The sequence below is a fragment of the Musa acuminata genome, chromosome BXJ2-3 (assembly GCF_036884655.1).
Source record: "Musa acuminata AAA Group cultivar baxijiao chromosome BXJ2-3, Cavendish_Baxijiao_AAA, whole genome shotgun sequence".
In the NCBI taxonomy this organism is placed as follows: domain Eukaryota; kingdom Viridiplantae; phylum Streptophyta; class Magnoliopsida; order Zingiberales; family Musaceae; genus Musa; species Musa acuminata.
This window is the reverse complement of record NC_088340.1, coordinates 34502978-34522048: the sequence shown is the minus strand read 5'-3', so window position 1 is coordinate 34522048 and position 19071 is coordinate 34502978. Positions and strand designations below refer to the sequence as shown.

Below are 19071 nucleotides of genomic sequence, written 5' to 3'. Positions count from 1 at the left end.
ACAGGACAGTGTCGAATGATGCCGACCCGAATAGCGTCGGACACCCCGAGGTCGTTACGTAAAACTTGGGATGGCTTTGCACGGCATCAACCCGTACGGGTTGGTCGGCCTCGACTGCAGGGTACAAGTTATCCTCTCGAGGAGTCGGTGGTCATTAAAAGACCATGTATGATTGATTGCTCCAAGTATAAAAGCCAACTCTCTTACCCATGAGAGGGGACTTTGCAAACTCAAATTACTCTTATTTCACTCAAAACAAACTTAAGTTGAGTGTAAGAGCTTGACGACGAATAAGCAAGCCACTTGTCAAGAGAGAAAACTGCACTCGGGAGACGAGGCTAAAACTCAACACCTGATGCTCACCACCATCACTCGAGCATCCACATGGGCAACCTTGTACATCTAGGATTGGACCGAACTATGCTGACACCTTGGTCACGACATAAAGGTTCACCAACAACTTTATATTGGATCAATCTAGAAAGTTCATCACCTAAAATATATTGTTAGCTCCTATATAAGCACTATTATATAAATTGTATAATAATTTTGTTTTATTAATGGATAGGATCATTTAAACATATACTTCATATATCTATAGTTAGAAGATATAAAATGATTCTTTTTAATGATGTGAGAAGATATAGAAAATTTAATAATTTTTTAATAAAATTTATAAATAAAAAAAATCAAATACTCTTAATTTTACTACATATATAATTTTTAATACATTTTATAATGACAAAAGTTTCATATAATCAATTCCAAATTGTTAGGACATTACTTTATTGTACATTGAACTCTAGGATGAATTTACAATTTAGGATAAAATAATCGAATATTCCTCCTTAGTTAGTGCTTTTTGTATTTGCCCATTTAAAGCATGTATACTTTGAAATTTAAATGTGAGGTTAAATAATTGATGAAAGTAATAAAATACATTTTAGATATTTATAATTTTTTTAAAAATAATTTAGTGATAATCATAATTAGTAGTTGTTAGCTTAAGTTTTTCAAGCATATGATATATATATATATATATATATATATATATATATATATATATATATATATATATATATATATATATTTATGTATATGCAAAGCCTAACATTTTTTAAGAATATATATGTGATATTAAAATTTATAATGGTGAATATGTTTTTCCCAAACTTTGGAGGGATAGATATGTAAAACCGTAAGACTCAAATGGCCGAGAGGCAAACCGACAACTTCCACCTATATAACGAGAAGAAGCGTCCGTTATAAAACGTTTGTACGCTGATGCTGATCCCTCTCTTTACAGCCATGTTTCCTCCTTTTCTTCCTCTCCTCCTCGCAAGCTTGCTCGCTTCCTCGATCCCCGCTGCGAGATCTTTGTAGCCTACGCTCGAGCCGTCGTCTGGAGGTGCGCTTTACGCCGTCGCCGCCTCAATTCTCGGGTTCCTATCTCGCTGCATTTGCTTTTTAGGTTTCCTTCTCGTTTCCCCTCCGTTCTAGGTTTTGCGGCAGTTGATGGAACCTCGGTTTCGTCGCCCCGTCGTCGGTCGCTCGAGTTTCACGGCACCGGGGGAATCTCGCCGCGTGGCGCTCTCCTCCGTTGGTTGGTTCGATCGCTCGAGTTTAGGGCCTCGATTGATTGGGCTTTAGTTGGATACAGCGATTTGGTACGGAAATTTGTCTGTTCTGTTGTAGATTAAGTTTCGTCTACTCTTCAACTGGGGTAAATTTGCTCATCTGTTACCGCTGGTGGAGGATAGTTTGTTTGATTACTATCTGGCATGCTGACTTCTTCGTGTTGGGACCAAAAGACTTGGTGTTTCTACTTCCACTTCTCACTATGGCTGAGGATCTGAGACTAGGCTTATCAATTTCGCTGTTCCGATACATTTTTTAGCAGCTACTTTGTGCAACTATGCAGCATTTCTAGCAAATAGAGTTGGCTTTTCAACTTTTCACCACTGGAATCGGGGAGGAAAGGAGGTACTTGCGAGGGCACTGGATAGTTACATCACGGTAGCCTCACATGGGCGATCATGGAGGCTGCGCGCAGCTTAGTGGCTCATTGCCCAATGGCCTTCTGTCTGAGGAAACAGCCAAGTTGACCCGAGTGCTTGATGCAGACAGATGGCTTAAGGCAGAGGGACAAACGGCAGAGCTGATTGCACGTATTCAGCCCAATCAATCATCTGAGGAGCGCAGAAATGCTGTAGCCAACTATGTCCAGCGGCTCATCCTGAAGTGCTTCTCCTGCCGGGTGAGTATTTTCTCATGTGCTACAGCCAGATAATAGTTGTTTAAGTAATAAACTTGCACTTCTTTAATATATTATCAGTTATTGTAAAACAGAAAATTAAGCACACATCTTGACTGTTAATTTCACCATTACACTTACTGACAAAAATACTGATTGGTAATACTTGAGGACGATGCTTTTTGGCTCTTTTAGTGTTTCTGCAAAGTAAGCAGCCATCTAAAAGTTGGATCTTCTTAAGACTGATAATGTAAATATGCTTTACATACTGCTGTAGATATGCCTCCTTGTAGATGGGTTTTTGTTTTTTGTTAATCTTGCTAACGTGTGTGCTATCTCAAATTTTAACTTTCATGCTGGTTTTTAGGTTTCCACATTTGGATCAGTACCTCTCAAGACCTATTTACCTGATGGAGACATTGACCTGACTGCATTCAGTGATAACGAAAATTTGAAGGATGCATGGGCTACTGCGGTTTGTGGTGTATTGGAGAATGAAGAAAAGAGTGAGAATGCTGAATTTTGTGTAAAAGAAGTTAAATACATCCAAGCAGAGGTGTGACAGGATTTAACCTGTTTTTATTCTTTCAGTCCTATTCAATTGATGCTAACATGCTGCTGCTGCTGGACACAGCTACACTACTGTCAATCCTATATGTTTCTAATTGTGTTATTTGGCTTATAATTTTTCTCATAGGCTTAACTGTTATTGATATAATTTTGGTATTAAGTTGAACCCCTCAACCTTTGGTAGGTGAGTTTGGTACATGAGAATCTCAGATCAATTTTTTAAGTATGAAATTTTTTGAAATAGGTTTTAAGTTCTCGATAGATGAAACTTCTAACCCACAACATGTGGTAAGTGGACCTTGTAAAATATCACCATATCAATATTCTAGGTGTTAAATTTATTGGATGAATTTTCGAACTCTGTGGCAAGTATGTTTGATATACCACCACACTAACATAATAGGTGTAAAATTTATTGGAAGAAGTTTAAAACCGTGTCATACCAATATTTTAGGTGTAAAAATTTGTTGGATGAGGTCTTGAACCTGAACCTTTGGTGAGTGGATCTTGGACATCACCACCAACTAATATTTTAGGTGTATGTCTAACTTATTCTTATGTAGATCAGCCTAATGTTTGCACGATGCAATCTGATGCAAAGGGTTTAAGCTTGTTTTAAGTTAGAGTTGAGTCAATTCTATACTGAACCTGTAATATGTTTGGATTGGAGGTCATGATTTCTTTTTTTCTCATTTTATAAGGTCTTTGTTCAAATCTTTAGTTATATGTTGGGGAGAGTCACTTGATTGATTTGTAATCTACCTCAATTTGGACAGGGTGTAAAATTGCATTAATTTTTAGGTCTTTTTAGGATAAAATTCTCCTAGATGCATCTCAAGTGAAATAATACAATTGACCCTAATAGTAAATTTAACTTTGGTATCAGAGCTGGTTTTGTAATCGTTGGGTTATAGAATTTTCTTTTGTATCAATTTCTTCTGCCTTTAAATTATCTCCTTGATGTGTGCTATATGCTGAAAGTGTATATAATGCGAGAGATTGCAGTTAGGGGAGTAATCTACAACCAAATTTATGTTGATCATGTAGCAGAGACAAACTTGAAGATCAGGCCAAAAGGCTAGTGTGACACATAATTTTGTGGACAAGATTCACATGATTGGATGAACTGTTGCAATTTATTTTGAGGTGTTTGATTGAATCTAGTATAGGTTAATGTGTAATCTGTTTTGGGTAACGTCAATTAGGTCAATCTGTTTTTTTCCTTCAAGGATGCTCATTCAGATTTTTAGTTATATATCAAAGACAGTGATTTGATTAGATCAGAGTCCATATTAGTTGAAAGGGATGTCAAGCTATGATAATTCTTAGGGTCTTATGGGGAAAACGTTTTCGTCTCGAAGGCATGTAGCTTCGTTACATCAGAGACTTGGGGAAGAAGTAACGACTTCCAAAAGAAACATTTGGCTAAAAAATCTGTTGAGACTGGTACAACAAAAGGAAACAATAAGCTTGTGTTTGCTTCACTTGGAGAGTCTTTTTATGTCTGAAATATTGTCAATCTTCATGTATCCAAACATATTCACTGTATGGATTATTTTTACTCAACATATTCACATTTTCCTTTTATCAAGTGTCATTATAATTAGAATCTGAATCTCCTCCCCAGAACTTACTGGCAAAACATGGGACTTAAATATGTTTGAAATTTGAAGCAAAACTTGTTTTTGGTCATTTTGTTTGTCAATCATTTGCCTTGCTCTTGCCACTCATTCGGATTCAGATTTTGATGTTAGATTTGGTTACATTTCAATGTTCATTTTGGTATAATTTCCATCCCACTACAGGTCAAACTTGTAAAGTGTCTTGTTGAAAATATTGTCATGGACATCTCTTTCAATCAAGTCGGTGGCCTATGCACACTTTGTTTCCTTGAAGAGGTTAGTATGTGCGCCTATGTGGTGCTTTTGAACTTCTTTGTCACATCTCTTGGAAGCAGTTTAGCTCATGCATGATTATGATTCACTGACCTTCTGCTTTTTCGTAGATGGACAATGTTATAAATCAAAATCATCTATTCAAGCGGAGTATTATATTAATTAAAGCTTGGTGTTACTATGAAAGTCGAATTCTTGGTGCTCATCATGGACTTATATCTACATATGCCCTGGAGACTTTGGTTCTTTACATATTTCATGTCTTCAATAGTTCATTTGCTGGCCCACTTGAGGTGACCTAAATTTAGTTGCATTAAACATTTCTATTTTGCTCACCACTTAATTTATACATAGTTTTAGTCCCAAATTTTGCCTCCACAGGTCTTATATCGTTTTCTAGAATTCTTTGGCAACTTTGATTGGGGTAACTATTGTGTTAGTCTTTGGGGACCAGTTCCTATCAGTTCACTTCCAGATATGACCGGTAAGTTTATGTTTTTTTTTTTTTGCAGCATATTGGAGCTAAAATGTCTTATGTTTCTATGATTGTGCCTGATGAATTTTATGCAGCGGAACCTCCTCGAAAGGATAACAGCAAGTTGTTGTTTAGTAAAAGATTTCTTGACAGTTGCAATTCAGTATTTTCTGTCACTCCAGGTGGTAAAGAAACCCACAGTCAACCCTTTGTTCCAAAGCATTTCAATGTTGTTGATCCTCTACGCACAAACAACAATCTTGGACGCAGTGTGAGCAAAGGTTTGACTCTTGAACATTAAATTCCAGTTGGCAGGAGCCATGCTATCTGCTAACATATTCTCACTGATGTTATGGTCATGTTTAATCTGCCTAATTAATTAAGTTAATTTGATTATTCTTTAATATTATTACATGTAATTGTTTCAAGATTTGGAGATCATTGCCCTAATGTTGGCTCAAATAGTTAACCTCAACGCAGGAAGGTTTTTCTGTTTTTTGCTTGACAAAATTTGAAACTAGTTGTAAAGGACAACAGAATATTTTGGTTTCTAGTTGTATTTTATTTTTGATGTGTTGAATTTGGAATATTTGGATTTGTTTCGTTGGATGTTCTTATGCTTGAGTTTTGGATTTTTTTCTATGAGATTTCTAGAAGTTATGCTTTCTACCTGATCAATGGTAATCGCTTTAGAATTTGGTTTTACAAGAATCTGGTATGCATGCAACATGTTTGTTGTTGCTTGAGTGGAAAGCTTTTAGTGGTAATAGCATCTGAGCGTTCCCACATAAAGTGGGACTGTGCATTAGTTTGTATCAATTCATTGGACACTTGATGTTGTACCAATACCTTTTTTTTTTCTGGACTCAGCATCACAAAAGAACCTACAGATGTATATATATACATATATATTTTTCTTAAAGCTTGATTTAGCTGTCTATTAGACAACATATTGCTCAGTGTTGTCTGCTATATTTTATGTGGAACATTTGTGTTTCATTTTAGAAATTTGAAAACATCAATAGCCCATCTTCCATCAGTCCATCCTGTGCATGCATAAGATACAACTTTGTGCATGTAAGGTTGCACATCTTTGTGCATTGGATCAGTTACATCTGCATTTATTGTTAGCCATTTGTTTCTTTTTTTTTGTTTATGTGGCAGAGAGTGTGTTGGTGTTTTTTTATGCCTTCTAAATAAAATTATGCATAACTTCTTTTTGTCAGGCAATTTCTTCAGGATACGTAGTGCTTTTGCATTTGGGGCCAAAAGATTGGCCAGGTTAATCGAATGTCCAAAAGATGACATAATTGCCGAAGTGAATCAGTTCTTTATGAACACATGGAAAAGGCATATGAGTGGTGATCGCCCTGATGTTAGCTTAGATTTATGGCACTTACAACCACTGAAAACTGTTCCAGTGGAAGAATCAAACAACTTAAAAAGCACTACAAGTGTCAACAAGAAGATTGAAAATATTGTGTTGCAGATTGGGGAAGAGCATCTGGCTGAGACTGATGATGGTTTACATAATGCCACCTCTGAAGTCCTTGCCAATAATCCAAACATATTCAGGATAAACAATCCATCTGTAGTTTCTTGTGCTCAGAGCCAGATATATTACAGAAAGCAAATTAACTCAAGACTTACTGATCGGCATGAAACAAGCAATAGCCCTAGTGGATCTGTTCAAAGTGACAAAAGCCAAAAACTGTTAAATTCTAATTGTTCTGTCAATGACCAGGAAGAATTGAGTAGATTTCGGTTTGCACGGACGAGATATAGTCCTGAGCTGACAGAGGTCTCCATAGATTCATCTCAGGGAAGGCATCAAAGAGTTATAGAAACAGAAAAAATCCAATTTCCTGCCAATATTGACTCTGATAACAGACGAAAAAACTTGAGATCTGAATTTACAGACAATCAAAGTTCAAAGTCTTCTCTTGATGCTTATATATCAGTGAGGCAGACTTTATGTCGAAAGAACCTTGAAGTTGCTTCTGATGCAAACGTTGTTTTGAAAAGCTATCATGGTGATGTTGGCTTCACTGCAATGGAGGAGGAACTTGCTTCTGTTTCAGAGAAATTAGAGATGCAGCAACGAGAACAGGATTTGGTGAATATGATGGGGTCGTCTGACATTCATTGGTTTAACGGACAAGTTCAATTGCCAATGCATCTAGCTCCTCTTCCTCTGCCTTCAACATTTTCTCCTCTTTCAACTTCAACAGGTTATGTCAAAGGAAATTTGGCTGGAGATATACCCTCTAATCTATCATTGATTGGACCTCCTTGGGGACCAAATATGCAGTTTGGTCAAAATCTTTTTTCTTTCCCTGTTCCCAATTATTTTCGTGCTGCCACATATAGGTCAAATGTAGATAATTTGGAGAGTTTTAATGATGATTCTGCTGTGACAGAGCTGAACTCAGAGAATAATGGTCATGGCAACCCGAATGAAGATGATGTTGGTCTTTCAGAAGGATCTAATTTTGGTGACGGTGGTCCTCAGATTCATCTTGATGGTAAGCAACAGAAATTGGATGGTGGATTGAGTCCTAGTCCTGTGATAAGAGACAATAGTTCTGGTTATTTACCTCAGGAACAGAATAATAAGTTGGGTAGAGAAGGCAGAAGATTGACCAAAGAAAATTATAATGATCCTTTTCAAGCTAAACCAAGTAGAGGAAGTGATCTTCAATCAAACTTCAGGAGTTCAAACACAAGGTTCTCCACTTTATCGTGGGCTAGTTCTTCCAGAAGCAAACCTGCATCAGAATATCTTAGGCATCAGTCAGCTGCAAAATTCCCGAGGTTAGCAAGGAACAAGTGCGGAAGCAAACCAGCTTTTGGAAAAGAAAACAACACGTTACAATTTGAGGGTTCATCTAATCATATTTCTTCAAAAATAGATGATGACACCTCTGGTTGCATACCTCTGTCAACCATGGAAAATGACATGTCTGAAAGAATCATAGAATCTGCAACTTTGGCTACCTCACATGTGAGAAGCAAGCATTTTTCTGAATATGAATCAGAACTAAAACAATCAGATCCACTGATCCCCATTGCACCAGTGCTAGTTGGCACTTCCTGGCAGAGGGGTGTGAATTGTTCCAAGGTTCTTCCCGGGACATTTGTTGCTACAGGTCCACCAGTTCCATTCTTGATGCTTCCATTTGGTGACTTCACATCTAACAGTGGAAATCCTGATGGATATGCAAAGCAAATTGATAGAGAGGAAGAACCAGCTAAGTTTCAAGAAAGTTCTTCTGGTCAAAATATTGTTTTGGTGGAGAGCCTTGACCAGTCTGAGGCTCTCGCAAGTCCAAAAGTTTCAAGAATTCCTGCACCTGAATCATCTGAGGAGCCCAGTTCTGACATTTTCAAAATTGATTCAGTGAGCCATTGGCAAAATCTGGTATATGGAAGGTCCTGCCAAAACTCCTATCCTGGACCTTTCATGTACACTTCCCCTGTTGCAAAACCACCAATTTATCTTCCCAGCCATTATCCATGGGATGGTCCTGGCAAACTTTTGTCATCTGATTTGCACTATACACAGATGACTGGGCACAATCCTCTGTTGGTGCCTATTATGCCTTTCCAACCTGGTTCTGATCGGGCCTCAGGTGTCTTCCAGGATTATGCAGATGAAGCACCAACATATCGTGGTGGCACTGGAACGTACCTGCCCAATTCTGTAAGATTCTCACAAATTTTTAAAATCATAAGAAAATTCTAATACTGATGGAATGGTGCCTTTTATCTAATTAGCCAAAAGTTCAATGTTTAAAAAATTAGATCGGTCTGTCCAAATTGGATGGTCCATAGCTAAGCCAAAATAGTTGTGAAATGGGGATTACTCTAGGAGTCCCAACTTGAATTGAGCTACAACAACAACAACGATAGGGATTACTCTATCGACCGACTTGAATTGATCTCTTTGAGTAAGAGAGGAACACGAGTAGAAAGGAAGAGGAAGAGGGCCCGAGGAATTTGGAGAAGAATGGAAGTTTGTGGCTCACCCAGCTATGCTCCAATGAAACAGATGGAGAATGCTATTGGAAACTTTCTCGAGTTTGCACTATGAATAATAACAGAAGAGTCATGTCGGACTTGACAAGGACTCATGTCACATGTCCTTGTCAATTCCAGTTACTCTTTTACTTGATAAAGTATGGAGGATGGTTCAATAGAATAATAGACCATTGAACAAACTCAATAAACACCTTTTTTATTTGTTATATCATATTTTTAATACTTTGGTTTCTAAAATTTTAAAATTATTATATTCAATGTGTAGGACTTCCTTTTTAAATGGCTATTATCAGTATCTGGAATTATGAATATCTCCTTGAAGGCACTTTTGTAAATACTCGAGTGCTTCTTTTCTTTTAGGTGCTTTATTGATTTCAATGTGAGCTGTGCTTATGAGCCCTTCCCATGTTAAAAACATGAAGTTTTCTGGTTATTCCTTTAATTAAAATGAAAGGCTTGAACATTCTTTCAATCATGTTTTCATTTTCCTACCGCCAAGCTGACTTGACCAGTATTTGTTCTTTCCAGTTGTGATTTTTCATTTGATTGTTAGCCCCTAATAGGATCCTTACAAGGTGGAACTTAAAAGGAAAGTTTGCTCATGCTTGGTGCTAATGATATTTATACACATTAAGATTTGTAGATCAATCTAATGTAGTTTTTGTTATTAATGGATATCATTAATCTATAAAATCTTTTAAATTGCATTTACATAATTCATTAGCAGTAGAAAATAGTTAATATGTACTTCCTAGCTGTTAAATTGGCTAGAATTGTCTAAAATTGGCAAACTCTGTGGAGTTGAATTGATTCTGGATGATTCCTACCTATTTCTGGCTATAAGGTCAAGAACCTAGCCAAAATCCAAATCAATTTAGCTGAATTGACCAATACTATGAACCGAGTCTCACCTTTATTTTTAAGAAGTACCCAATTCGGTTGCAAGAAAATATGCTTTCACCTTGTTGATGCTTTTTAAGTATGATTCTGATTGAAAGTGATGACTCTTCAGTTAGGTGATTTTCTTTAATTCTCGGTTGACTGAGTCTGAAATGGATTGTGTGGCTTCTGCAAACAGGAAAAAAATGTGTGATTTCTGTGAAATTTATTTGAAATTTGTGATGAGGAAATTCTTTTATGATTAAAGCTGTCATAGATGCATATATCATTTGACATTGTCAAGCATTGATAAAACAAACTTATTCTCTTCCTTTTTCCCTTCCACTAGAAGGTTTCTTTTGGAGATCATCGGCAATCAGGTTCAAGAAACCATGAAGGGAACTGTAACTATGACAAGGATGATCCTGTGGAAAGAAGTTGGGTCAGGTCAAAACCAAGAGCTTTTGGTCATGGCCATGGGCGCAACCGGGCTGAGAGACCAAGATTGCCGCCTGACCAGCTGGCTGCATCAAAAAACCAAGAGAAAAAATGGGAATCATGGAGGAGTGAGCCTGTTGCCTCAAACCGACGCCAAGGCAGGTCTTTTGCATCTACAAATTCATCCTATATTTCAGAAAGTGCACCTGGCATGCATCCACAAACTGCATCTAGTTCCGAGGGTGTCAATGCATCTGACCCAACAATTCCTCTGGGACATTCATATGATCAAGGAGTTGGTTATGGTTCACATGCTGAGCCACTCAAGTTTGGCTCATTTAGGCCTGTGCGTCAATCAAGTGGCAATGGAGGAGCACCTAAGACAAATGGTGGGATTGTAAGTGGACTATATGATCAAAGACATGGTTCCAACTACAAAGGAGGAAGTCCTCAGTCTTCGCAAGATTGATCCTCTTCACTGCAAGTATACAAGTAATCCACATTCCAATTTTGATTTGCAAGTTTATTTTGTTGCACATATTCTTGATGTAGTTAATTTTGGGCTAAAAAAAGTAAACTACACTTTAGAAGCAAATAAAGATGCCATCGACGACATGAATGTGAGCTTGGCAGGTAGTGTCTGATGATACCTCCTGTTGTTTTTCTGATGCTGATAATTTCAGGTAACCTCAAATTCTAAAGTGTCGTTCTTTAAGTTCCTGGGGAATATAATGTTTTATGGGTCGTTGAGCATTATTGAAAGAGAAGGTTTAACTACAATGAAACTTAGATCATAACATTGCTCTTTCAGGTATTGGGCATTACTGGTAATTCTATATTACACTTTGGTGCTCCTCCAGATATATTCATCTGATTGAGTTACTATATTATTTGCTTCCTGTTTCAGAATTCAGCAAATGCATAATGACTATGTTTCATTTCAGCCATGGTTTTGGTTAGATTTGTCATAGATGCGTGCTAGATTCTTATTTGTGTTAATTCAGGCTTGACATTTTATCTCTCAAAGTATATGATTATTCTGCAATCTTTTCAAGTCTCGGTAATAATCTCTTTATATCTTCATATCTATATTTAGATTGCAGACATTGATTCTTCCCCAAACCCTTCAATCTTTTTTAATTTTTCAGGCATGTACATGAATGGAAATATCCAAAACCTTGAATTTGTGCAATGGTTGGTTCGCTGTTAAAGCAAAAGGTTTGCAATAGAAATCATAAGCTTATAATCACCTATTTAAGATGAAATTTTGTCATACTTAAATAGCAAAGCTCACAGAATTTGAGAATGAAAATCGATTATATAAATCAATGATCAAATAAAAAACTAATTTCACAAGAAGGGAATGAGATTTTACTTTAGATCTCTCTCTCTCTCTTTTATTGAGCATTTATACTTCTAAAAACTCAGGTTGTACAATTATTCAGCTATTATGTTAAAGAAATTGATTAACACAAATCATCAAACTAAATAAGACAATAAACACAAAAGCCACTAGAAATAAAATTAGTTAACAAGTTCAAGAAACGATCAAAACGACTAAATATCTAATTGAATCTAAATAACACTCAACAAAAATAAATGCCTCGTGCAAAAAAACATTGGACGGAGAGGAAAATTTTTCAGTTTTCCTCAATTTGTAGCGTTTACTCTTTCTTTTTTTCTGCTGTATTTTTGGTCAATTTTAATGCTCTAAGTAAGGCATATATATATATATATATACACACACATCTACTTAGAAGGCTCCGCTACATCAGATACAAAGTTACTGAACAGGCAAAGGAATATACTTGGGGCAAACAAAGATGGAGCTACCAACTCACCCTGCAAGCAACGGAACCACAGGACTCGAGAATGGCAAACAATAATTGAGTCATCCTGTACTAAAACCATCACATGAACATTTTAAATTGTGGTGGTGATATGGTGGTAGCTACTGCTCCACCGAAAAAGGTGGGGTGCTTTCAATTCCTGCAATAAATGAACTCATCACCTTCTCTTGAGCCTACCGAGAAAGTCTCATAAGGACTACAGAGAAACTGAGTTATCACATAGCAAAGTAGAACATTAGGATTCCAACATATCCTCCACTGTAAGTCTCAAAACTCCATTAAACATATCATTAAACAGCTCTTCTCTGAACAAGAGAGCTCACACCAAGCCTCACTCAATACAGCCTCAAGTTCCCCTCAAAAAAAGCTTCAGGGAAATGAGAAGAAGGTAGAGAAGAGGAGTAAGTTGTAGCCAAACAATACAATATATAGGAGAGATTGAGATGACCAGAACACAGGCTGGGAGACCACATACTTCTGATGATGATGAAACACTAATCAGTTCAGTTGTGCAGAGGGTTGGGCCCCGTCGGCACGAGCCGCTTCTCCACCCCGTACCTTGGATCAACTTCATCGGGCGGTGGCGGCGGAAGCAGACTTTGCAAGATCTGGGAGCACCAGGAAGGCATGTGGTGTGGCGAGGAGGTGGAGCTCTCTTCATGCTGGTGCCGGTAATGGCTGCAGAATCGTGCCAATTCAGCTTCGTGCACCATGGCAATTGCAATCTGGAACGTCGCCAGGACGAGAACCGCGATGAGGACAGGCCGAGGCGTTGGGGTGGCAGCGGCGGCAATGCTGAAAGAAGGATGACTCTCCATGGCTCGTTTCTAAAGAGCTCAGGGGGGAACAACTCCGAGTTAGAAGGTGGAGGGAAGGAGACCCACCCTGTAGGCTTTTAAAATCCAAGGCAAGAGACCTGTGAAGCGGTAGAAAAGCTGGTTTCAGCTAAGCCTCATTACAATGACACACCACCACTAGTATTGAACACCATTGAATGGTCTTAATAGAATGACAGTGGAGGTAGCTGGGCGTGGGCTCACTGTTGGTGTAGACCACAGGATCAACATGGCCAGCAACCTTATTGTTTGGAAAACCTGGGGCTAGGTGTAGAAAAGGCTATTACACCAGCTTCCTGCAACTGGAGACACGGTCAAGAAGAACAGATGATACCTGTGACAAAAGGCCTTTTGCAAAAATGCACAGATGGACCACCATCTATACTTGCAGTATTAACTTAGCAGTTGTATGAAAAACTTGGTGTATCTTTGATGAAAACATGACAGGAAACATGGTAAAAGTAGTTCATCCTTTTTGATGTAAGGCAAGAGATAAGAACTTATGCCATCCCTGTTAAAATGAGAAACCCTACAGACCATTTTGGTGTGTGCATTCTGTAGCTAACACTGTATATTCTCTGCAACTTACAGATAGAAAAAGATCACCAATTTGAGTATCTGTCAAGCAGTACTTGGAACTTTGGATATTGCAGTAAATTTAGTTTACCACACAACTTAAAGGCCATGTGTTTCACCCATTTAAAACATGCATGATATCAAAAACAATCCTATCGCTACATTGTTGATTTAGATAGTGATACCATTCATTATTAAATAATCCTTCAAATGATCAAGCAACTCGAAGAGAATTTTTAATTCCGAAAACAAGGTGACAATTGAAAGAAAAAAAAATGATTTGATTCTCTCAAGGGCACTAAAGGTGATTATTGGATGTGAAATCAAGGATTTAGAGGGCTACAATCTTAGAGACCTTTGCCAATTTGAAATTAGAAAAGCCATATGCAATGAGCGTAAGGCTAAAGAAGCAGAATAGAGGGTGTAGAACTCACTTCACCTCTATAAATGTCTTGAGGATCTCACTAGTAACCAGTGGGACCAATATGCACTATGATTTCAGATTTCTATGAACTAATGTGGAATCTGGGAGCTTGAAGACTAATGAACAGAGAAGAATCAACAATTGCCTTCATATAAAATTCTCCAGATTTTGGAGGGTGCTTTTAGGTTTCGATTGTCTTTGCAGCTCTTTAGTTTGACCTTTATCTCCACCATTGTTCGGGTCAACATTGGGAAATATGATCATTCCAACTTCAAATTTTGTAGTGAGAATATGATCAGTTGGCTCCTCCTCTTGTTTGATGGAAGAACAGGTAGGCTATATGTCAAGCCCATTCATTCCTGGCCTTCTGCTCTCAGGAATTAAATAGCAAGAAAAGGGCCTAATGATGTGTCAAAAAAGAAAGAGAAAAAAAAAAGAAAATTGTTTTGATGATATTCTTCTACAACATAAGCACAATTGGGAAGCAATAGGTAATATTCTCCAACAAAATATTTTTCCTCTAAAATCCTGTGAATAGTATAGCTAACAAACATGCATGAATAGAAAGCCAGAGATTTCATAATGAGATGAAACAAGGATAGAGAACAGACCTCGACAAAAGATAGATGTCATATCATATCAAGTGCTTTATTTTGTTGGATCTACCAATACATGTTTCCCTCGATAACAGTTCTGAAGGAGAGGGCCAAGCTACAAGGATTGTACAACTTGTAGTGGAAGCAGTCCATGTGAGCCGCTTTTAGTACCCCATGGAACCATGAGCAACCTCACTTCCAAATTCTAACTTTACAAGAAGCAAAGCTGCTGACCTTCGATAATGCACAAAGGGAAAATTGGAAAGACTAATACCCACCAGCATGATTTAACAGAGCACAGCTTCAGATAATTCAAGATATCTAGTTGAGGGTGCAATGAATGCGACAAGGGAAAACCTTGCTAGATGCAACTACAAGGGCATGTCAAAATCATGACTGTCGATTTTGTCATTCTGATGAACCTCCACGCCAAAGTCCTGATTATTGGTGATACGCGACACGATATCCATCATCTTTTCCTGCTCCACATGTAAAACTGATTTCCCATGATCTCATGCGCCATTGGTCATCGGAGAGCACCCGATTCAACGAATCACTTGAACCATCATTTTTGTGCTCCCTAGGCAAGATCTCATAGAGTCCCTTGGTCAGACCGTGCTGGCAACCACAATGTTAGCAAGACCACAGGAACCTGCACCATGCAGGCGCTCATAGGATGTGCATGATTCATCTTGAACATCTAGCTCCACCATAGAAGTCTGCAAATGCTCGTCTATGTGTTCCATGGGAAGCAGAAAGTTTGGCCTATCAATATTGTAGCCTTTAGTACCAACAGAGAAACCTGCATCATTCTCCCCAGCAATGGCGGCATAGTCGTCATGCTCCTCTCCATCCTCATCATCTTCATTCATCTCATCATCCTCATGCTCAACTTTGTTAAAAGTAACAGCATCTTCATCTGGAAGTGTCTCTACAACAGAATCTTATTCAATTTCCTCTTCGGCTGCAAACTCATTATCATCACTTCCTTTCCATTTGTCATCATCACTATCAGCATTCAGTGGATCTAACCAGTTCTGTTCAGCTCTCTTCCGTAGCATGAATACATTGAAGCAGTAACTGACTAACTCGTTTTTACTTTGAGCAGGAAAAATAAAGGCAATACAACCCATAAGTTCTTACCCAATGATGCAGGATTTGATAGGACAACTTCTAGGAACAAATGCTCCTCTGTGGTCCACTTATGGGCTACATCCTCTCCCATGTCACATAAACCCCTATATCAATTTTATCCTGTCCCCAAAATTTCTCAAGCTTTTTTCGTGCAACCTTCATATGCTGTCTTATGCATCTAACTGAACCCTCATCCAAGCAGCTACAGTCAGTTTTGTGTAAGTACAACTGTATTTTCTGATTCCAACAAACAAGAATCAGGCATTGGAATGACACAAGACCCTATCTACTGTTCTCTGTCATCTTTATTCACTAAATGGCAACCGCTTGAATTTACCACTGGAGAAGCATAATGACTAGATTCCTCAATTTTCTTGCAACTATGTGAACATGACTCCAGAACATCAGCTCGATGATTCACTACAATAACAAAAGGTTTTCGAGGAAAGTAATCAAAAGAAGGTGATAAAAACTTATCTGCTTGACGGCAATTTTCAAATAACTAGAAACAAAATCAACCCCATCAGGTGATTCCAAAACAGTTTCTTCATCACTACAATCATATGTAAGCTGGCTGCTACCAGTACCTTGTCAGAAACATCCACATGAACAGCAGCCTCAGTTTTCTTCAAATCGTGATTGGCAACAACTAAGGCTAAGTCATCGAATCACTTATAAGCCTTCACTCTCTCCCATCAAAATCTTAAAATGTTACAAGATCAAAAGATGAAGTCACAGATGTAATGAAACTAGCTGAAGCTGGTGGCAGAGAGGCTGTAAACTCAGTTTCTGCGTATGGATTCAAATGCACATTCTGGTCCACTTGCTCTGGATGCTGGCATGTAAATAAGTAAGCTTCATCATCACAAAAACACCGTTTGCTTTGCCCTGGAAAAATCCCTTCAGAGATGTTGCCCATCCCAGGTAATAAAGAAGTCCTACCATGTACACTAAGTAACTTAGTATCCATAGCAAGAGTGCTCACAATTTTTATATCTCTGTTGCTGTTCAAGATTTTCAGCAGTCCATCTGTAAATCAAAACAAGTTAAGCCACCTATGTCAAGAAAATTACCCTCACATTCAAGTAGAAGTGTATGATTGTCACAATCAGACCTAAAGATGCCAGGTGACTATCGCAGTCTAACATGGAAGACCTAAAGACGAAGATTCCGAACATACCCTTAGATGGAAGAACCTTAGCAACTGATGCCAGGTGACTATCACACTCCAGTTGTCTGACTTGCTCAATAACATGTTGGCTGGTCCTAACATCAACCAAAGGCTGCTTGTTATGCTTGAGAAATATGTATGACCTGAAATTCTAACAAGCCAGAAAAGTATAATAAATAAAATAATTTTAGGAGATAATGCATAAAACACTAAAAAGTCAAACATTTCTTGATAACAATAAAAACATAGCTTTTCAGATCATGTTTTGTTTCATCGTTGCTCTGGTAAAAACTAATCACTGCACAAACAACAGATGTTTGGAGGAAGCAAGAGTGAGCTTGTGACAGCAAGGGAGGGACGGATGTTGGATGAATCGAGAGGAACGGACAAAAATGATTTACACTCATAATTCCACTCTTCATAGTAGCAATGTAGGAGCCACGGAAAAAAAAATGTAGATGACAGAACAACTCCATGCTTAAGATCCACCTTGACAGCAGATCTTGTTCAATCAAGATACCAAAAAATAATCTTGTTTGAGGCAATTGATACCAGCTATAACCTATACGTTAAATTTAGAGTTACATACTAATCAAGTAGCAAATTTCATTCTCCTAATCTGATAATGGATAATATGCTTTGCCAGCTTAAAATTCCAATTGAATAATAACGAACTGTACCTTTCCCTTCCCTTCACTCTCCCTCTCCCACCATCAAAATTTGTAGCACTTTGCAAGATGAATTCAACTATTCCACTACATAGCCAACCCACACAATATGATCATGATTTTGCAGTACATAACCTTCTCGATTGGTTTCTCACCACAATACTGCATGACCGGCAGATTTACATTAGGACCAGCCAGGTCAAATTCTGAAGTCCAAGGGTTTTGGGAAGCTGGGTTGTAATTTGATCAAAGTTGGCCAAAGGCCACTTCCAATTGTACCTCAACCAGTTCTGACCACCTCCAGATTAATCTGGGCAATTTGGGTGCTTCTTCTAAGTGATTTTAACCTTTACAATAAGAAAAGAACCAAAACAATGGTCTGACTCGGCCAGTCTCTCTAGATAACTAAAATAGTTTACAATTCGATGCAGAGGAGCTAATTCTACACAAGCACTCAAGATGAGGAGGAAGACTAATCACAAATGTTTTCGATCGAACACTTTAGAGTCGAATAGTTACTAATGGATACATTCATCTGGCACATACAACTCCATTCCATATTTCCAATTTTTTAACAGCCATCAAGAAAAATTTACTGGAATAAGCACCACCACTTTAGCAAAACACTATTGTGAAAAGCAATAAAGATCCTCTTTTGCTCTAAAAGGCCATCTCAACTACTGCAGACAAGGCAATCAATATCATTTACTCCTTCCCTGTGCATACTCACAGGACTCATTAAAGGTTCCATTACAGAAGAACACGAACAAGAAAGCTGCCAGATCCCACTTCGGAAGGACCTCACGAACATTGTTCATTTGCCCGATCGCGACGCCGCAAAGCAACGACAAGAGATAGCAAAGCGTTGCAAACGGAGAAGAGGCTAATGAACAATGTTCGAATCAAGAATCCGTACAAATCACAACCCTAGAAACGATCTTAACATCCTACGAGATAAATCACAATGGGGAACGACCAAAGGCGCGTCAAAACATGTACCAGAGAGCCGGCAAGGAGCCAAGGCTAGCAGGAGACGAGCAAACCCTAACCCTAGAACCCAACGTCGGCAAGAAAATGCGCAGTAACTGTACCGATCGTGAGAGCAGATTCCGGCGTCGGTTCGCAGATCCAGAGGACGAACCGAGGCAGGATTCGATCGAAATCGTAGAATTTGGCGGCCAAATGGGTGCGCAAATAAATAGCTCGCCACGCTTCCTATTTTTCTTTGTTTTTGTTCCCATATTCGGTGATTTGGGGTTTAGCA

At 38.3% G+C, this 19071-nt stretch overlaps 1 protein-coding gene and 1 long non-coding RNA gene across 7 annotated transcripts; one reads left to right on the top strand and one right to left on the bottom strand.

The window, feature by feature from the left end:
* Window positions 1-1286: 1286 nt before the first annotated feature.
* LOC135607859 (uncharacterized) lies at window positions 1287-11171 on the top strand. 4 transcript variants are annotated; one of them, XM_065100020.1, is made up of 9 exons: window positions 1287-1408; window positions 1501-2257; window positions 2622-2810; window positions 4630-4722; window positions 4830-5012; window positions 5101-5203; window positions 5290-5475; window positions 6421-8897; window positions 10464-11165. In XM_065100020.1, the coding sequence occupies exons 2-9, from the start codon at window positions 2027-2029 to the stop codon at window positions 11019-11021; spliced, it is 4020 nt and encodes a 1339-aa protein (XP_064956092.1). In that variant the 5' UTR covers window positions 1287-1408; window positions 1501-2026; the 3' UTR covers window positions 11022-11165. The 4 variants fall into 4 exon arrangements, with proteins under 4 accessions (XP_064956092.1, XP_064956093.1, XP_064956094.1 ...); XM_065100021.1 differs by having other exon boundaries at window positions 1293-2257; window positions 10464-11044; window positions 11141-11171; XM_065100022.1 differs by having other exon boundaries at window positions 1293-1667; window positions 1922-2257.
* Window positions 11172-12622: 1451 nt separating this feature from the next.
* On the bottom strand, window positions 12623-19027 carry LOC135607860 (uncharacterized). 3 transcript variants are annotated; one of them, XR_010485278.1, is made up of 5 exons: window positions 18807-19007; window positions 17149-17290; window positions 16556-16997; window positions 13443-16388; window positions 12623-13318 (listed from the first exon to the last, which is right to left on the bottom strand). It is a non-coding gene; the product is annotated as an uncharacterized LOC135607860 (long non-coding RNA). The 3 variants fall into 3 exon arrangements; XR_010485277.1 differs by having other exon boundaries at window positions 13443-16997; window positions 18899-19027; XR_010485276.1 differs by having other exon boundaries at window positions 13443-16997.
* Window positions 19028-19071: the final 44 nt, after the last annotated feature.

What these genes read in the sequence shown, in the direction of transcription:
- LOC135607859 (XM_065100021.1), top strand. Translation starts at nt 2,027, where the DNA reads ATGGGCGATCATGGAGGCTGCGCGCAGCTTAGTGGCTCATTGCCCAAT. An exon ending in TTCACTTCCAGATATGACCG is followed by an intron (nt 5,204 to 5,289) that starts GTAAGTTTATGT and finishes AATTTTATGCAG; the next exon opens with CGGAACCTCCTCGAAAGGAT. An exon ending in TGGACGCAGTGTGAGCAAAG is followed by an intron (nt 5,476 to 6,420) that starts GTTTGACTCTTG and finishes TCTTTTTGTCAG; the next exon opens with GCAATTTCTTCAGGATACGT.